At 48.2% G+C, this 18,933-nt stretch overlaps 1 protein-coding gene across 1 annotated transcript; it reads left to right on the forward strand.

The window, feature by feature from the left end:
- Positions 1–1,965: 1,965 nt before the first annotated feature.
- Positions 1,966–16,481, forward strand: LOC144718633 (organic cation transporter protein-like). Its single transcript, XM_078594034.1, has 7 exons — positions 1,966–4,990; positions 6,968–7,071; positions 9,726–9,880; positions 12,463–12,631; positions 13,967–14,090; positions 14,558–14,664; positions 15,714–16,481. The coding sequence occupies exons 1-7, from the start codon at positions 4,610–4,612 to the stop codon at positions 16,231–16,233; spliced, it is 1,560 nt and encodes a 519-aa protein (XP_078450160.1). The 5' UTR covers positions 1,966–4,609; the 3' UTR covers positions 16,234–16,481.
- The last annotated feature ends 2,452 nt before the right edge of the window (positions 16,482–18,933 follow it).

The raw sequence follows: 18,933 nt of genomic DNA on the forward strand, positions 1-18,933 counted from the left end.
GTGACGTCGCGGGGCGGTGGGCGGGACCCGGCGCCCGTGACGTCGAGGGGAAGGCGAGGCCTCGAGCCCGTGACGGACGTCGCGGAGAGGGGGCGGGGCGGGGGTGCATTGCGCGTGACGTCACGGGGGGGGGTGAGGGGGGGGGTTAAAAAAACGGCGACATTGGAAGTCGATTAGCAACGCCAAGTGGCAACAGCAGTGGGCAGTGGAGGGCAGGGTTAATTGTTGCACAGTACCGCACCATTAAATCTATGCTCCCAGGTAAATGCTCCCCCACCTTCGTCAATCACGCACTGAACGGCTTGGTCACGTACGGGTCAAATAACCCCCATAAGGTTAAAACACCTGTTGTTTATTATTGCATGGAGGCTCACCCGTCATCCCCTTCACTATCCAGGCTCAGAGTCGTCTGCTGTGTTTTTGGACGCGCATTCCTAGCGATTTGCTCTCTCCTTATTGAGAGTTCGTGACGAGGGGCTGTCACTGAACGTGTTGGTGGCGAGATATCTCGCCCGATATGCAGGTGACCCTGACGCCTGCTGTATTTTTTAGTTTGCTATTATTTGTGGCCAGGTTTAGTTTTCGTCATTAACAAACGTGGATAATAATAATTGTTTTTTTACCCTTTTATCTGGCAACAAAACTGACACCTTTTTTTACAAGGAGTCATGTTTGCATTGACTCTGATAATGTATGCACTGTCCTTGAAATTGATTGGTCCACACCCGAGACAGCTTTCATTAGAGCCTCGTCTCACATGGTGTTGGACCAGATGACGACAAAAGGCGCCTTATGTTTTTTGTTTGCATTCCGACTGCAGGTATTGTAGTCAATGCAAACATGACTCCTTGTAAAAAAAGTTGTCAGTTTTGTTGCCAGATAAAAGGGTAAAAAACAATTATCATATTTTGCTACTGGCAAATGAGGTTCCAATGGTGCAAACGTGGATAGTTTGTGAGAGTGACCAGCAGGTGCCATCAGGCCAGCGCCGAGAGAGATGCCATTGATGACTGTGACGCTCAAGTGTCAGCTTGATCGATACTTTTTTTTACCCACTGCTGGATGGAGGTCAATACATAACAATTATTCGAGTCAAAAAGAAAATTGGAAATCCAAATATTGTATAACGACGGAGTAATAAGATAACACTGAACAAAGCAAGTCACGTACAAGTTTGCTTAAAGAAAGAAAATCATTCTTGAACAAACACAAATGGGGAAAAAACAGCAGAATATGCACTCCAATGGCAACAGTTAAAGGGGGTTAGGGATCGAAATTATTAAATAAAGCGGCGAAAGACGGCAGGATGGAGGGCATTTTGGTGAACTGAATTTGATCATGAAAAGCCCAGTCCACCCGTGCCTGAAAATATAACTAGTTTTTAAGAATTCCATATCACCCGTTATCGTTTGTTGTTTGTGCTTCACTGCCTACGCAATGTCACCACATAATTATAAATGACATCCGCATCTGGGCGAATGCACGTTAGGGGCAACATATTGACTGTTGTGGTAAGTAAGTGTGGGCTTGGGCAGAACACGCCATGGCTAGAAGAGACGATGACCGGTGGTGGTCGAGACTAATGATTGAGTGGCAGTCAAAGGAGGTCCCACGCCCAGAGATTAAAACCACGAGATAAGCTCATTTGCAGGTGCTTGATGGATCTGATAGAGGCCTTTATCTAGTAGTTAATAGATCATGGCAGATGATGATAACTACCCTGCCAGCGTGGATGTGTAGGCCCATCTCTAACCCCCACACCATCCGTAAACCGTCCGAGTAACATGCATATGAGATGCTGATGTTGCTTTTTGATAATGCATGCAAATAATAACGAACAGATCATTAATTATGATTTTTTTACATTTCTTCATTCAATTCTTGATAAGGAACCCCCTTCACAGTTTTAAAGGTGACAGAAGTCAGGGCACTCGGCAAGGACAGGGCGCTGGGCTGGTACCGCTGAGATCCTGGGTACAAGGTCATGGTTTAATCGAGTTTTCAAGTCTAGTGAGTTGATGGTTTCAGTCTGGTCACCAATGACTGGACACAAACATATACACCTACTTACATTGGTTCTGTACATACAGAACCTCAATTCCAGCTGTGAGAATTACTAATGTCAGATTGACTGCCATGTGACAAATATTCGGCGCTTTAATTTCTAACTCGATATTTTCTATAACTCTGCTGAGCTGGCTTGGAATTATGAATGATCAGCCTCCGGAATTGTTACCACTAAAGTGTAAAGTACCACCGATTCATAATAACCATTTATTATTGTACACTGTGTCACTCTGATTCTACGATACCGCAATTTGATGAGGACAAAATAAGGCGAGATGGTCGTGGTGTGCCAAAATAATTCCCGATACAGCATTACAAACCGTCCGCGGCCCAAGTTAAGCCCCGGTAATATGATCTCAATAATATATCAGGGAGAGTAGGAAAATGCTGCCCTCTGCTGTGTAGGCCAGGTCCTGCGGACATATCCGGCTGAAATCAAGCGACATGTCTGGGTTATGCAATTGGCGACGAAATTATGTGATATGACACCTAAGGTCACGGATTATATAAACGTTGCGTAACGTTGCTGAAAAGTAGATTGTGTACTGGGTTCAATTTTCACCACGTGCGATGCAGGTTGTGAATAGACCCAACAGCAAGCTTGGTCAATTGACAGTTGTTCTGCAATACAGTGTGCCTCACCTCACGCCGTCTAGATATACGAGGGCAAGTGGGTTACAGGTTTGCTAACACACCCAAAGCGCAGCTACCTCACTTACTATATCCATCATCACTGGATTGCAAACAATTTCTGATTGGGGTGACAAAAGCACGGTCAATCTCGACTAAAAACAACTAAATAAGTCACAATATCACGTTGTTCCCCACGTTGTATTTAACGATGATATTGTTATCGATAGTAAAACTATTTCTTTGATTGGCACAACAATCTCATTTGAGCTGTAATGGAATGGCTATGTTACTAATCTGACTCAGGAGGAAGCAAAGACGCGTGGTTTTATCTTCTGTGACAAAGCCTCATTAGTTACGACTGTCGCTCTATACAGAGCACACATCGGCCCAAACTGAAATAATGTTGTCATATCTGGGGTGGAGTACACCGTTCCTACATCACAGCAACTCACCGGTGGCCAGTCACCTCCTCACCACTCTGCCATCGCTACTACCGACTGTTTTGGTCTCGTTGCCATATGGGAGCGCGTTTCCCCGCTTGTTGTAAGAGGTTCGAATCCAGCTACCGCCCTGGTTATTATTTGTGGTGTAAATTACCATGAATGTGCATCGTCTGTTTTACGGGGGACGTTAAAATTCCCTTGACGTCATTCGCCAGAGAAGGTGATTGTGTGCCGACATTCAAATTTTACGCCGCAAATAACTCAATTTGAATTACAGTATACACATCCACCAGTAACCATCACCCCCTACTGGCAAACTAACGTCACTTTTGAAAAAGAGACGTTATCCTGTTCTCGAGTTCTCACCCGGATAAACATAAAATAAGGGGCCGTCCATAAATGACGTCACGCACCGAGGGGGTGGGGGGGGTCAGACATTGTGATAGCTTGTGTTGCAATGGAAACGTTGTGAGAATTTTTATTGTTTAATTTTCATTATTTCCCTTCCATGTGACTTTACCGAAAGAACCAAGAATATGAATCCCTGCAGTCACGAAAGCTTTAAATCGAAATGTAAACTTACTTGCTTCAAGTTAGAACACGTCTTCGTGATAACGGTTGCTCTCTAAGGAAGGCGTGAATAGACACGATTTGATTTAATGTTTTCCTAGGGTCCCCCCCCCAGGATCATAAAAAACGACCCTAAATGTAATGAATTGCCACGTTCAACTCAGCGAAGAATGAATGCACACTTTAACAAATCCCTGGTTCCTGTTTAAAAAAAAAAACACGCACATGCCATGGTTCTGTTAAAAATGAGTATCTCTGAATACGGTCGTGGCGACGTCGGTATCAACTCAACATCTCCCCTCCAAACACACAAAGGTTCATCACTTCCATTGGCATTACGCCCGGAATTAAGGGCCACAGGTGTTGACTCACTCGGCTGCGTCTGCCGGCGTAGAAACGAAAGCATGCTTGGCAAAGATCTTGATTATCTGGGACATGCTGTGTAGCGTTCGCATGGACAAACACACACGTCTCCTCGGTAAGAAGCGTGACACTGACGGCTGGGGGGGAGAGGGATTACGCAACTAATGGGCATCGCATATAATACCACCGTTCTACACTATCATTCATTCGGGCGTCAGCAGTGAGCCGTGAAAGACGCTTCGGGCGAAGGAAAAAAAAGAAGGGTGGCGATTCGTCCGAGTCGCTGCTTATTAGGGGCGGCGTTGGTTGGAACGTGACGTGTTGACATGCAGGACATTCGATAGACACTGATTTAGAGCGACCTAATCGGTCTGCTTCGGATAGTCATGAATATCTAGACACACACAGAGAGAGAGAGGCAACATTTCACGAGTTGCTCCGATTTGCACGGTCGGCTTACGTACGGGTTCGCGATAAGTTCCAAAGATACACACAGGCGCGCACACGTGCGCCACTCGTCGCGTTCGTCAACTATGAATTTCGACGACGTTCTCAAGAAGATCGGAGGCTTCGGCAAGTTCCAGGTGATTTTGTACACGTGGATCTGCCTGCCGCACATCTCCATCGCGATGCACATGCTCGTGTCGGTGTTCGCGGGCGCCACGCCGGAGCACTTCTGTCGCGACCCCACTGGGGGTCACGCTCAGGTGCCCTCGGCCACCACCACCACCGCTGCCACCACCACCACCACCGCTGCCACCACCACCACCACGCCCGCGGCGGAGTCGGCAGCTGCCAACGGGACGGCGTCGCGACCGCGGTGCGGCAGCCTTCTGAACGAGAGCGAGTGGCGGTCCTGCGCCACGGGGTGGGATTACGACCGCAGCGTCTTCACCAGCACCGTGGTCACCGAGGTGAGACGGCATGCATGGAAGCCTCCTGGAGCACCATCAGCATCACTAGCATCAGCAGCATCACTATCATCAGCATCACCAGCAGCAGCATCAGCGGCAGCAGCAGCAGCGGTAGCAGCAGAAGGCGGCACCTGCTGTTGTAATACAATAAAGTCAGAGTCGAAAGTATGGTTTCCTGCTCAAAGGAACATTGAGGCGGTAATCATCTTTTGTTTAATGCCCCTCCGAGTCAGTGACGCGGGAATTTCACATTCCTATGGAGGGGGGGGGGGGCATGCAATAGGTCAATCACTTAAAACTTTCGTGACTGCAGGAATTCATATTCGTGGTTCTTTCGGTAAAGTCACGTAGATAGAAAAAAAAAGAACCAAGGATATAGGTCAATCACTGTTGACTTCTACACAACGTGTTAACGATTTATCGACTCCGGAGGGATGATGGGCTGAGCCAACTCTCCCACTTTGTGTCGAAAGCGCTCCAGAATGTTGCATTTTAAAATCAATACTCGGGAAAAAAACTTTAAGTGGAGACGTTGGTTATTTATTTCGCTGTTTATCTACTATAATCACCAAAAAATGTCTGTCTGTCCCGCGCGTGACGTCACTCCACATACCGTACCACTCCCAAATAACCATATACGGGTGACGTCACTCCATATGGGGCAACCCCCTCCCCCCTTATTAATAATAATGAGCTGAACAATTTTTCTATTGAATATTTCAGATTTACTGCAATATACCCCCGTCCTTGGATGGGCAAAAAAGCTAGTACATATTATTTAGGGTTGTATACTCCTGTGTATACTACCATACAAAGCACACATTCACCGCAATTTGGAATCCTATTGTTGTCAAAATCTGGAGTGGAGCACCCAGTTCCTCCCTCACTGCACCGGACAGAAGTACAACATACAACATACGTGTTAGCACTTACTGGGAGGGACTTAGTCACGCGTGTGGAGAGCACATCGCAAATACAGGCCGTCCCCGGGTTACAGAAGACCCGACTTACGGATATCCGACTTGCGGAACCCGCCTTTACGGGAATGCTCCCATAAATCATGTAAAACATTCATTTTAATACTGTATGCATAAATGTTTGCATTAGTTACGTAAGCGCAAATAGTTCAGCGCGACGAGGTTGTGGATGAATGCAGCGGAGCTAGGCGTAAGGCGGGACAGCTGCGTATTCCCGAATTCGGTGGTGTCCCTGCAGAGTGTAGAGCAGTCTGTTACATCGTTACCCTGAGTACACTCAACCCCGCCACGTCGTCTCTTTTTCCTTTGCAGCATTACGTCATTGTTTTCTATTGTTCGTGGTATTCATAAACAATGTGTACCATTAGTTTCGGCATGGGCAGTGTTTGGGTAGATATTCGATCAAATTAAATAATCGTAGGAATTGCAGAGCGTTTGGACAGCGATAGTGGTTGAAAACAGACGACAGCGCGATACAGTACTGAGAGAAAACGTTAGGGGAGACACAGATATTTCCAACTATGGTATTTGATCTTCATTTTGGGGAAAATTTGTTCAATTTCCGACATACGGATCATTCGGGTTACGGATATTCATCGGAAACTTAACCGTACACAAATACACACGCGGATGCAAGCAATACTATTGTCACAAAAAAAGAAGAATAAGAAACAACTGCGATCAAACTCTACACTAAATCAGTGGAAGGCGATGGGAGCAAATCTAAGGGGGATTTTTCCATGGGATTCGCAGGGGCATACGTCGAGACCAAAATTCAACGTGCAAAATATGAAAGTAAAACAAATGCATAAACACACGTGTGGTGGTGTACATGTCAATCCACTGCTGGATCAATGTCTCCCCATGCAGTGTCGATCATGTGTCCGTGTGTGTGTCCATCTCCATCTCTCTGTTCCCCGCGTGTGCCTCCGATTGCCTCGATGTCCCCTCCACGTGCGCGTGCGTGCGCGTGTGTCCATGTCACCCGTGTCGCTGGCAGTGGGACCTGGTTTGCACGAGAAGTTACCTCAATAACGTGGGCTCGTCCATCTTCATGCTGGGCCTGATGGTGGGGTCTCCCGTGCTTGGGACCATGGCTGACAAGTGTGTCTCACGTGGCCAGAACCGCGCACTCACAACGAGTCGCAGACTCACAGCGCACGCACGCACACACGGGTCAATTAATAACGATAGCAAGGGTAATCTTCTTCTGGCGTGTGGCAAGTGTAGCACGTGTAACAATATGCCTCCTGATTTAAGTTTGTGAGCCATGCGATAAAAGCTTCGGGAGTAGAGCGGCTCATGCTGTCCTGTCTGCCGGAGAGCGGGCGTAGAATGTACGTGTATGTTGAACTTCTTTCGCACCATACGTAGCCAACCGTTTTCATTGGAGGTGCGGTTGCTTGCAATGTGATCCATTCCGTGGTTCGGGTGGCCACAGTCACAGTCCCTATCTCACGTCCCGCGTGTGGAAGTGGTGCACACAAGCAGCGAACGGTCGCCGTTCCGAAGCGGTTGATGGAGCCACCACTGTTTTCTGTCTCGCTGGATCGATCAAAGCCATGCAGAGCTGTGTTCGGGCCCTCAATGGGGCTTTGATTAGGAACCTCAGCAACAGAATTCCACAGTGACAATGTTAATAATTAACTGTCACAGATAGGCCAAACAGATTTCATCAATGTCATGGACAAATGGGTTTGTGCCAAACTCGTGGACAAATGTTTGTTGATTGCAAAGCATTTTTTTTGTGATTTTACTCTTGCGTACGGCAGTGTTCAAGAACTAAATGCCAACGTCAAGGTCTGCCCGCCACGTCGGGAGGTCTTCAGCAGTTTGTGTCGTTTTGGCTGTCCCTCCGTTGAAGGAACACAGACTACAGTGGTTTACTATAATAGTGTTGGGTTACATGGCCACAGTCGCTGTAGTTTGTTGTTTTGTGATAACCAACGATAATTATATCACAAATTCACTTTTATATACTATATGCAGAAATCACTACCATTAAGGTTTTACTACCATGGGTGGACTCTGATCCATAGACGAAGCATGTTAATTTATCAACGTCGGTAATCACGTGTGCTTACTTACAGTGCAGTGTGCGAGGTGTGGAGCAGCTGGATTAGGGTAACGGAGATGGTTTTATTGAGAGGAGATGCACAGGGTGGTCGAGTATGGAAGGAAATGTGAAGGAGCTCGGTCAGCCACAGTGTGTGGGGTGCCGTGACGCTGGTCATGGTCAAGCCCGGTTTATTTTATTGAACCAGGTGAGAGCTGAAGACGTAGACTTTCGTGACCAATATTATCCATAATATAGGATTTGGTTTAGATCGCGTAAATATAAATGTGTCGTTAAACCTGCCACCACCCGACACAGCCAATTAGTAAGGTTTGTATATGGAAGACTTTGAAGCAAAAGCAATAGCTTCAAGCACACTAAAACCCTGTTTGGTTTAGATATGTGGATGACACATTGGTGGTCTGGCCACACGGTACAGATACACTTAAATCATTTCTAAATAATTTCAACTCGCAAAATCCATCCATCAAGTTCACCGTGGAAGTGGAGGCTGATAGAACTCTCCCAATTATGGATGCAATTGCAAGTGAACCTGTCGTAATACGAAGTCAACACTTTTAGCATCAGATTATTCTTTAGATCGGAGAGGAAGAAACGGCATTTTTTGAGCGATCAAGTTCCACATTTTTTGGTCGGGCATTAACAGATCGAGAATGAGTGAGAGGACTTTACTGTCCTCAGCTAATTGTAGATTGTGTTTATATCGCTGCCTCCTGGCCAGTGACTCTGGCTCTGAGACCCTGACAGATCCTCCAGGGTTCGTGCATGGACACCTGGCTGGACATTCCTCCAGTGTTTACTGTCGCCTGGCATAGCTCGTGTTATGTTCGCCTCATACCCTTGCGCTTGTTGTGTTTCTCTGGAGTGGACTCGCTCGTTCGTGTTATGTTTACCCCATACCCCAGCTCTTGTTTGTTTTGTTTCTCTGTGGTGGTCACATCCATATTTATTGTAAAACGTGGTTTGCAAAGTTCAGCGTTTTGAGGGGACAACTTGCATGAACGATGTTACGTAATATAACATTATTATTAACATTGTTATATCTAACCTCTGGCTGACAGGAAAAAACAGGAACAAATTATATATTATTTTGAATTAACTTGTGCACCGTTGTATACGTTCTCTGAGACAATAGTTTTAATTTCGACAAGTGTGACATGTATTGTCAGGTAGGAACACCTTGAGACAGGTCTCTTTTTGAAGAGACATGGTTTGCAAATTAACAATGCACGGTCCAAAACACGCACACTAATCATTGACCGTGGCAGTGGAGAATATAAGGAGCGAATTAAATAAGCTTGCTCCACAGGCGCCGAGTTCATAGTGCAGCGCGCTATCCACCGTGCCACTGTTCCACCCTCCCATAAAACGCAGGGATCAAATGAAGCCATTCTCACGCACGAGGTTCGTGCGAGTTCGAAAATCATTCGTTTAGCAAGTGTTTCATCTCCGAGGCATCCAATCGCGCCCTCGTTGGTTCTCGTAGAGACTTCCGCAAAACTCCGTGAACCGGCCATCAACAATATACGCCACTGTTTGTGCAGTGCCCCAGCTGGAGTTTGGGTTGTCACAAAGACCCGAAACGGCGGAGGTTGACTTGATCACTTGTACGTAGAACTTCTTTTGCACCATACGTAGTCAGTGGTGCTAATCGACTTAACACTGTCATGTTTCGCTGCAGGTATGGCCGTAAGTCCGTCATCCTCGTCTCGATGGCAATTCAGACAGCCTTCGGCCTCGGGGCGGCGTTCGCGCCCAACTTCATGATGTACGCCTTGGCCCGCTTCATGGTCGGAGTCGCCATCTCGGGCGTCATCATGAACGCCTTCGTGTTGGGTGAGCCTCGCTTGGGGAAGAAGGGGCGTCGTTAATGGGTGGCAGTGGGGGAGCAGCCCCGCTCCTCAACTTTAGAAAATACATGGCCGAAATTAAGCCGTGGTCAGGCGTCTGGAAGCAGATATAAACTAAACTAAAATTTTTAGCAGGTAAGGCCCATTGCGATATATAACACTTGTTCAGAATCGACCTGGCCACAAGTGATAGCCCAACAAAGTGGCGTATCATGTGGAAATGTATAGTAGCAGCCAAATAATCTAAACGCATGTATCTAAAGGTCGAGGGAAAAACCGGAGGATGCGGAGACAAATCCACGTATCCACACGGAGAACATGCAAACTGTAAATATATAGGCGTCAGGGTCGGGATCGAACCCACAGCCCCCTAAATGCCAGGCGAGGTAGTTAACCTCTCGCCACCATGGCGGCCTTAAGTTCGTGCCAGATTAATGTAGAGACATTACTGGGACACCTATTTTTAACAACAGTCAGAAAATATGACTGCAGACCTCAGGTTGGGTTCCCTTATCCAGAGTCTTAAATCACTCAGAGATGCTAGACTTAGTAACACATTGGGAGCTTAGTAACACATGGGCCAGGAACATGGACACTGACAAAATATAATTGGAAAATATATATATAAATCCTCGAAAGAAGCATGTAGAGATTCATGCTCGGAATTACACTGAGAAAAATAATAAGCACATGGATCGGGGAAGAAATGCAAAATCAGAGACAGAGATGACATCAGAGATGACATCGTCATCCTCTCAGCCGACAAGGGCAATGCCACAGTTATCATGGACAAAACCACATACAATAACAACATTCAGGACCTATTTCGATTTAAAGCTTTCGTGACTGCAGGGATTCATCTTCTTGGTTCTTTCGGTAAAGTCACGTAGAAGGGAAGTAATAAAATAATAAAAATAAAACATAATAAAATAATTCTCACGACGTTTCGGCCACAACACAAGCAGCCGTCCGACAACTGTCGCGTCAACAGACCTGGTCTTCACCTGAGGACGGCTGCTTGTGTTGTGGCCGAAACGTCGTGAGAACTATTTTATTATGTTTTATTTTTATTTTTTTATTACTTCCCTTCTACGTGACTTTACCGAAAGAACCAAGAAGATTCAGGACCTACTTAATGATGGTAGCTATATCAAAATTAAAAGAGATCCCACCAACCGCCTCGTAACGAAAACCAACAATATCATCACTGATTCGACATCTTTGATCAAACCAACCAAGCGGTTTTCCTTAAAACCCTCTGCTGCTAGACCACCCAGATTGAATGGCTTACCAAAAATCCATAAAGAAGGGACGCCCCTTCATCCTATCGTCTACACCATTGACTCACCCACCTACAAACTGGCCCGATTTCTGTCTGAGACCTTAAAACCATTCACTGGTAAGACCACCTCAGCTGTACTCAACTCAGCTCACTTGGTATCATTCATTAAGAACATCTCACTATCTCCAGGTGATTTGCTCGTTAGTTTCGATGTGGTCTCTTTGTTTACCAAAGTTCCTGTGCTTGACACCATTGCAATCATTGAAGATTTGGTCCAACAAGGACTGAATGCTGATGTACTGGCCCTGGTGAGACACTGCCTCACCAACACTTACTTCACCTGGAATGGAACATTGTACAAACAAGTTGAAGGTGCCCCAATGGGTTCTCCCTTATCTCCAGTTGTAGCCATTGTCGGGTTGGCTGTCCACCACTTACATTTTCATTGGCTGCTGACATTTGGGCTACGCCCATTTCAAACCCTTATAAACAGTTTGCCTTTGAAGCTAACCCCCCTTTTCCTGAAGACGACGGCTTGTGTTGCGATCGAAACATCGTAGTATTTTGTTATTTTCTTTGAACCTATCTACGTGACTTTACTGAAAGACCCAAGAATACAGAGACATCCAATTGATGGTTAAGAAAGGTGAGCCATCAGCATAGCTAGAAGTGATAATGGCCGATGGACAAGGCGGTGATGGAAGAGAAGTCAAAGGAGCAAATGTGCACTAGAGGGCAACTACTGCGGAGATGGAGCGATGAGATTGCGTTACGGAGAAGAATGAGATGGATTGTGGCATCGTCGCACTGTATGGGTTGGCCACGGCATGGGAAAACCTTTATTCAGCAGTTGATATACAATTGTTGATAATGAATGCCTGGGTAAATGGGACATTGCTTAATTGTACTCGGAGATGATTTAAGGCAGTCAGGTCATACGTGCCTACCGCATCCACCACAATCTTAACTACCACCATTATCGACACCGCCACCACAATAATCACAACCACCAACATCATCACTCCCACCTTCATGATCATCACCACTACAATCAACATCGCCATCATTCATGAGCACCACCTTCAATGACTGTGTATGCAAAATTGACCCCAACGACTCAATGAACTCATTTATATTCTTCTATTGCTCTATTGCTCTTTGCTTTTGTCTGCCTCGTTAGCACATCCACGCGTAACATTGGCACGCAACTTAAAATTGACGACAAAAAACGAAACATGCTTCTCGAGTCAATGCCTGATCGCTACCGCTGCTGCCACCGCTGCCAGCCACGGAGTGGACGGGCATCGGCGAGCGCATGCTGGCCGGAATCGCCACTCAGCAGGCGTTCGGCGTGGGCTACATGCTGCTCGCGCCCGTCGCCTACTTCATCCGCGACTGGCGCCACCTGCAGCTCGCCATCTCCATCCCCGAGATCCTCTTCATCGCCTACATCTGGTGAGGAGCAACGGCAGCACCGGTGGCAGCAGCAGCGGCGAGGCTCGTGCTTCTTACGGCGACCCATGACCCCGGCAGGGAAACGGTGGCGGCTGTCGCGCTGAACTTTGAATCGTGTGGTCGCATATGCCGTAAACTCGGTCGATCCTCGTGCGTGAAATGACATTCGCTGGCGTGGTAATTACAACTCACAATTTGTAACACGTGCATAATGCGCACACGTAACTCCGTGGGTGCAGAGCTGAGCTCGGAGTTCCCCCATACTCTCGTCGAAAGAGATAAGCCTCGCGGCTGCTGCTTAGAAACGGAGGGAGCGTCGCTGCTGTCTATTTGCAGAGGGATGGAGTTTCAGGCAACAGGTGCAGCAGCAGAGAAACGTCACTCGGCTAAGACGGTCATGGTTCTGGGGGCAGCGAACAGCGTCTGTGACGAGCTCCATCGTGGCCCCGTGACTCTCCGCAGTCCGCGGTGTAAGGAGACGGGTCAGATAAGGGCAGTGAATGAGAGCTTGTCAACGCAGGACAGCAATTTGTATGCTCGATTTAGCATCCATTTATTCAAACTAAACACTGTTCAGGAGTCAAGAGTGATTTTCTGCTCGACTGAGCATTGAAGCAGGGCCCCTCCCCTGCTGCCCCTTCCTCTGGTGTCGGCGAATCTGTCTATAGCACATTCACTGTTGACTTGGCCACAAAATGGTACTGAATGTTTTCAACCCCGGAGGAATGATGGGCTGTATCAACTCTCAACACCAGGATTGGAAATCGCAAAAGCTTCCGAAGTGCGTGCCGCTCTCTGGTTTACTCATTACGAATGTAAATCTTTGTAAAGTAAAGCAACAGTTGCAGGCATTTTGAAGGTATGTTGTCAAATAGTAAATAAACGTCTTGGTCTTCAAGAGGATCCTGCCATATTTTGACAGTCGGAGGGCAATGTTGCTGCTGTGTGGAATCCCAGTTGAATAATTTGCAGGTCATTTTTAAACATGTGTGTATGTTGAACTTCTTTTGCACCATATGTAGCTAACCGTGCTAATTGGAGGTGCTGCGGGAAGGTCCACAAACTAAACACACAAAGCAACATAGGGATATTTGGTCAATACCAGTTTCATTCTGTCTATTCGGCTATGAGAGGAAACCCATGCAGAACAGGGGGGGGAGAATATACAAACTCTACAACCACAGGAACCCAAGTCAGATGTCGAACCCAGGACCTTGCTGCGAGGCGCGAGTGTTACCACTGCGCCTCCCTGGTCAGTAGTGAATGTGGTAGTGAATGTGGTAGTGAATGTGGTAGTGAATGTGGTAGTGAATGTATTGAGTTCTGTGCCCCCAGGCTGCTGCCCCGCTCTGCCCGGTGGCTCCTGGCGAACAATCACCACGACAAGGCGGAGAGTCTGGTGCGCAGAGCAGCGGCGATCAACGGCATGAGCCTTCCTGATGACCTCCTGAAGTCGGAGGTACGGGCTGGGAACTTGCACATTGGAGCTCGGCACTCACTTCACTGCTGCTACGGTCACCAAATTGCGCAAAAAAATATTGAACTGATTATGAAATCGAATCATTCCGAGGGGGATTAATTGCTACATAGTGCTGAACAAACCCGCACAAACGAGGAGGCAAAAACGAGAAATATGGTACCAAATTTATAATTGAATTGTTCGGGGATGAATCATCGCAATGCCTACCCATAATGATATTCTTCTTCATGTTTAGTGTGCATGTTGAGCATGCATTCTCTGTTGAGCATGTATAATGCATTCACTCAAACTTTCAGTTCAACAAGTTGAATTCACTACAATTGAAATTCAACTCCCCGCGAAGCCCGCACTCGGATTGCCAGGGGCCGAGGTGAGAAGCCGCGGTTTCAGGCCGGTCATGTCGCCTTTCTCCTCCTCCCTCCTGTCCCGTGCCTCTCGTGCCACAGATGCTGAAGCAGAAACTGACGGCGAGCCCTCAGCAGGCCCACTCTGTCCTGGACCTCTTTCGCACGCCGCGGCTGAGGAAACAGTCCTTCATTCTCTTCTACTCTTGGTGAGCGTCACTTGCGCGGAAGAGAAAAAACAATTTGAGCACTTTACGGTGATGAACTTGTCAAACAGAAAAACGTGAGTGCAGGCTGAACATAAATATGTTTTTGTGGATGTGTGTTGAACTTCTTTCGCACCGTATGTAGCCGACCAGATTAATCGGACCCGGTGTGTGGTTATCCCCTAAGGCTGTGAAGGCCGAAATAAATAAGAGTACCTCCTACTAGTGTCTGTGAATCAGCACACTACATCTGTTTTGGCGAGCTGCAAAGGTCAAAAGGGATGTACATGCCAGGTTTTAATTCAGCCTGAGCTGTTTGGGACTGAGCTTCAGATAATATGTCCTCGCCCCCACCCCCAGCCCGCCCGCTCCCAACCAAGACCTCCTATCCTTCCGTGAGAAATGAAGCCCGTGTGTGTGTGTAAATCATCATGAGGGGAGTGGTAGTGTAGTGGTTAGCGTGCTGCGATATGAACCCGGTGACCCGGGTTCGATTTCTGCTCACGGCCAACACCAGTGATGATTATCTGAACCGATCCTGGGCCTCCCCTAGGTCGACTCAACCTCAAATGAGTACCTGGTGCGGTGTGTAAACATCGCCACCTTGTATGTATGTTTGTTGAAGTTCTTTCGCACCGTACGTAGCCAACCGTGCTGATCAGAGGTGCAATGTGGATATTGCAAGAGACCACGTTGCTGTGTCAGCAACACCCAGTTTGCATGGCAGAGGACACAGCGATGGAACATGAAAGGTCGATGCACGAAATCTACATAAAAAATATATTTAAGGGCAATACAGTAACTAACTGTAAAATGTAGATATGAGAGGGTACATGTGTTTTATAGTGTTATATGCCACTGTTCGGGCGTGGTGCTGGCCGCCCACCCCCTCGTGTACCGTTCCGGCCTTCATAGGTGCTCGCTAACAGCACTTTCCCCTACAGTCTGTTAAAGCTATAACGGGGGTTCTTTGTCTTTATCATCATGAGTGGCTAAATGAGTTGCCACTCAAATGGCGAGTGAGAGGAGACGTCGCTTGCCGCCCGCCGCAGGTTCGCGATCACTCTGGTCTACTACGGCCTCTCGCTCGGCATCTCCGACCTGGGGCTGGACATCTTCCTCACGCAGTTCATCTTTGGCGCCGTGGAGATCCCCGCGCGCTTCCTCTTGCTCGTCACGCTCCCCAAGAGCCGCAGGATGTCCCAGGTCGGATTCCTGGCCTTCGGGGGCCTCTTCTGCATCCTCACCGTGGCCGTGCCAAGCGGTACGAGCCTCGCGATCGTCGTCGTCATCATCCAGATGCCTCTCCAAGCCGTCACCATCCTCCACGATTGTCCGATACAGCACCATGGAGTTGGGGAGGACTGGAGGGGGCTCACTCTCCCTGCTAAAGGCCGAGCCCCCCCCCTATTAAATTCCTTCGGCACGACTGGGCAATGGGCGTCGTACCTCCACAGCCTTTCCTCGACGACGCAGGCTGTGGCAGCTAGAGCAGAACGCACGGTAGACAAGCGGAGATCGCATTGCCGCTCATTCTCTTTAGTGGCCAACGTTTGTTTCAAGCTTGTTTAAAATTCAGACTCGCACTCTTTATTTACTGGAGGAATCCGACGAGCTATAAAGTTCTAATTTCACAGATGTCCAGTTACATTGACAGTGTCATGCCTGTACCCCCCCCCCTTCCCCTGACGTTCACGTGAGTTGCGATGCAATAAGTCTCGTGACGCTGCACGTAATCTACCCCGAGAGTTACAAACTTGCCCCAGACGTCTTCGCTTTACAGAGCAGACCGTAGATCGTGTCCCCCCCCCACCGCGTGTCTCTCCACACACACAGACATGCCCACCGTTCGGACCGCGCTCGCGATGCTCGGGAAGTTCGGCGTCACGGCTTCCTTCGTTGTCATCTTCATCTACACGGCAGAGATCTACCCGACGGTCATCAGGTTTGTTACTGGACAGGGGGAGGAGGGGGGAGGTTGGGGGAGCAGTGGCGCTCGCCTGATATGCAAGGTGGTCGTGGGTTCGATCCTGACCCTGATGTCTGTATATTTGGAGTTTAACACGGAGGCTTTCACGACCAATGTAATCCATTATAGAGGTTTTTTTGGGTTAGATCGCGTAAATATATAAATGTGTCGTTAAAACCCGCCACCACCCGACACAGACAACTAGTAAGGGTTGTCACATAAACAGAACGTGCCAATTCGTCACTAGTACAGCACACCGGTGTGTTGGAGAGCCAAGCCACAACATTTACAATCTGAGTATGACGTTTCGCCAGTAATTACAACTAGCTTCATCAGGCGACAGCCAGATTTGTGGAGAAGTCCATCTGTTTCGTTCCTTATATAGAGGCGTAGATGTGGTGACCACCCTTCTGCGCTCTTGCACAATGTGGGGGGGGGGGGGATGACTGGGGCAACGTACATGATGCATGTGCTTTATGCGAGCCCTTTGAACTTGTCCTTCCTGTCTATTGTGTTTATTAAAATAGCTGTACCAACGGTAATCCCTATTGAAGTACGCTGCCCTTTGTAGGCATGCATTTAAATAATGTATTATTTGATGATTCGCTTCCACGCAGCACTAAGGCGGTAGCTATCCGAACGGTTAAAGTCATAGCATTTTGATTTCTTTCAATTTCGCTAGATTCTCTAATTAGTCTTGGCCAGTAGTAGCTAGTTTTGCACAAAACTTCAACATTATCAAAATAAATTGAGTGTCCTTGTTGTCACGCATGTTCTGCTGCTGCTGACAGTTGTATTTGGGAGTATTTAATATTTCTCTGATGTTCTTTTAGTCTCGTGCTGATCATTCTTCCTGTTTGCCCAACACAACATTTACCACACATGCAGTTAATCCTGTACACAACTTCTCTTTATAACTTCGGTAATACATCTTTTGTACCAGATATTAATTTGTGTTTTATGTACCGTGCCAAATCTAACTCGGATATTTTGTTTTTCCAAACATCTTGCTAGTTTATCAGTTACTCCCGCAATGTACGGTATTTTGATCGTTTTCATTACTTGGGCAGTTTCAATGCTCGTGTTATTTGATTTGGTTTTGGCATTCAATGCCCTGTTGATTTGTGCATCATTGTAACCGTTCATTTGCAGCCCTTCTTTAACGTGTTGAATTTCACTTCTCAGACTGTCATCATCTGACACTTTCTTAGCTCGTTGAATGAGCGTCTTGATAAGAGCAGATTTCTGCGTGGGGTGATGGTGTGACTGCATTCAGAGAGGCGTCTGACGCCTATCTGAATGCATCGAGCTAAGAAAGGGAAGTTTCATCCCTGATTGAATTGAGGAGGAGAGGCATGAAGAGGCTAGGGAGCAGTGTGGTAGATTTTTATTAAGAAAAATAATCTCCTGCATGCAAGAGCTGAGTGAGGGGTTAGGGCATGAGGTGGTCTTGTTTAACTGAGTGGAGGAGCTGTAGCTGAGGGGATAGCACACGAGGTGGTCTCGTTTAATACAAACGACGGCGGCTTCGAGTGTCCACACCCAAGGAGACGGGACAGGATATAATTCATTCTGCACTACCTCGGCCACATTATCTCCCTCCGCGGCTGTTGCCTCTCTGTTTTGGTGTGCCCGCACCCCAAATCCACGGCTCATGGCAAACCACCCCCTCCCTCCCTCCTTCACCACCCTGCTCTCCTTCCCTCCCTCTCAATCCTTCTCCTCCCACACGCCCTCCCCTCACTCCGTCCCCTCCATCCATCCTTACTCTCCCTCCTTCCTCTCGCTCCCATCACTCCTTCCCCTCCCTCCTTTCCCTCCCTCCCCTCACTCCCTCCCTCCCCTCCCTCCACTCCCTCCCTCCCCTCACTCCCTCCCCTCTCCCTCCCCTCTCCCTCCCTCCCCTCACTCCCCTTCCTCCCCTCACTCCCTCCCTCTCCTCTCCTCACTCCCCTCCCCTCCATCCCCTCCATCCCTCCCCTCACTCCCCTCCCTCCCCTCACTCCCTCCCCCCCTCCCCTCACTCCCTCCCTCCCTCCCCCCGCGGGCGCCTCGTGCTCGTGCAGGCAGATGGGCGTGGGGATGTCGTCGATGTTCGCGCGCTTCGGCGGGGTGCTCGCCCCCCTCGTGAGCCTCGCCTTCCCCCCGGGCCACGCGGGCCCGATGGCGATGTTCGGGGCGATGTCCCTGCTCGCCGCCGCGCTCGGACTCGCGCTGCCCGAGACGGCCAACCGCCCGCTGCCCGACTCCATCGCCGACACCGAGAGGAGGGATGATGATGATGGGGGGGAGGAGGAGGAGGA

The sequence above is a fragment of the Lampetra planeri genome, chromosome 5 (assembly GCF_965212315.1).
Source record: "Lampetra planeri chromosome 5, kcLamPlan1.2.h2, whole genome shotgun sequence".
Classification (NCBI taxonomy): Eukaryota; Metazoa; Chordata; class Hyperoartia; order Petromyzontiformes; family Petromyzontidae; genus Lampetra; species Lampetra planeri.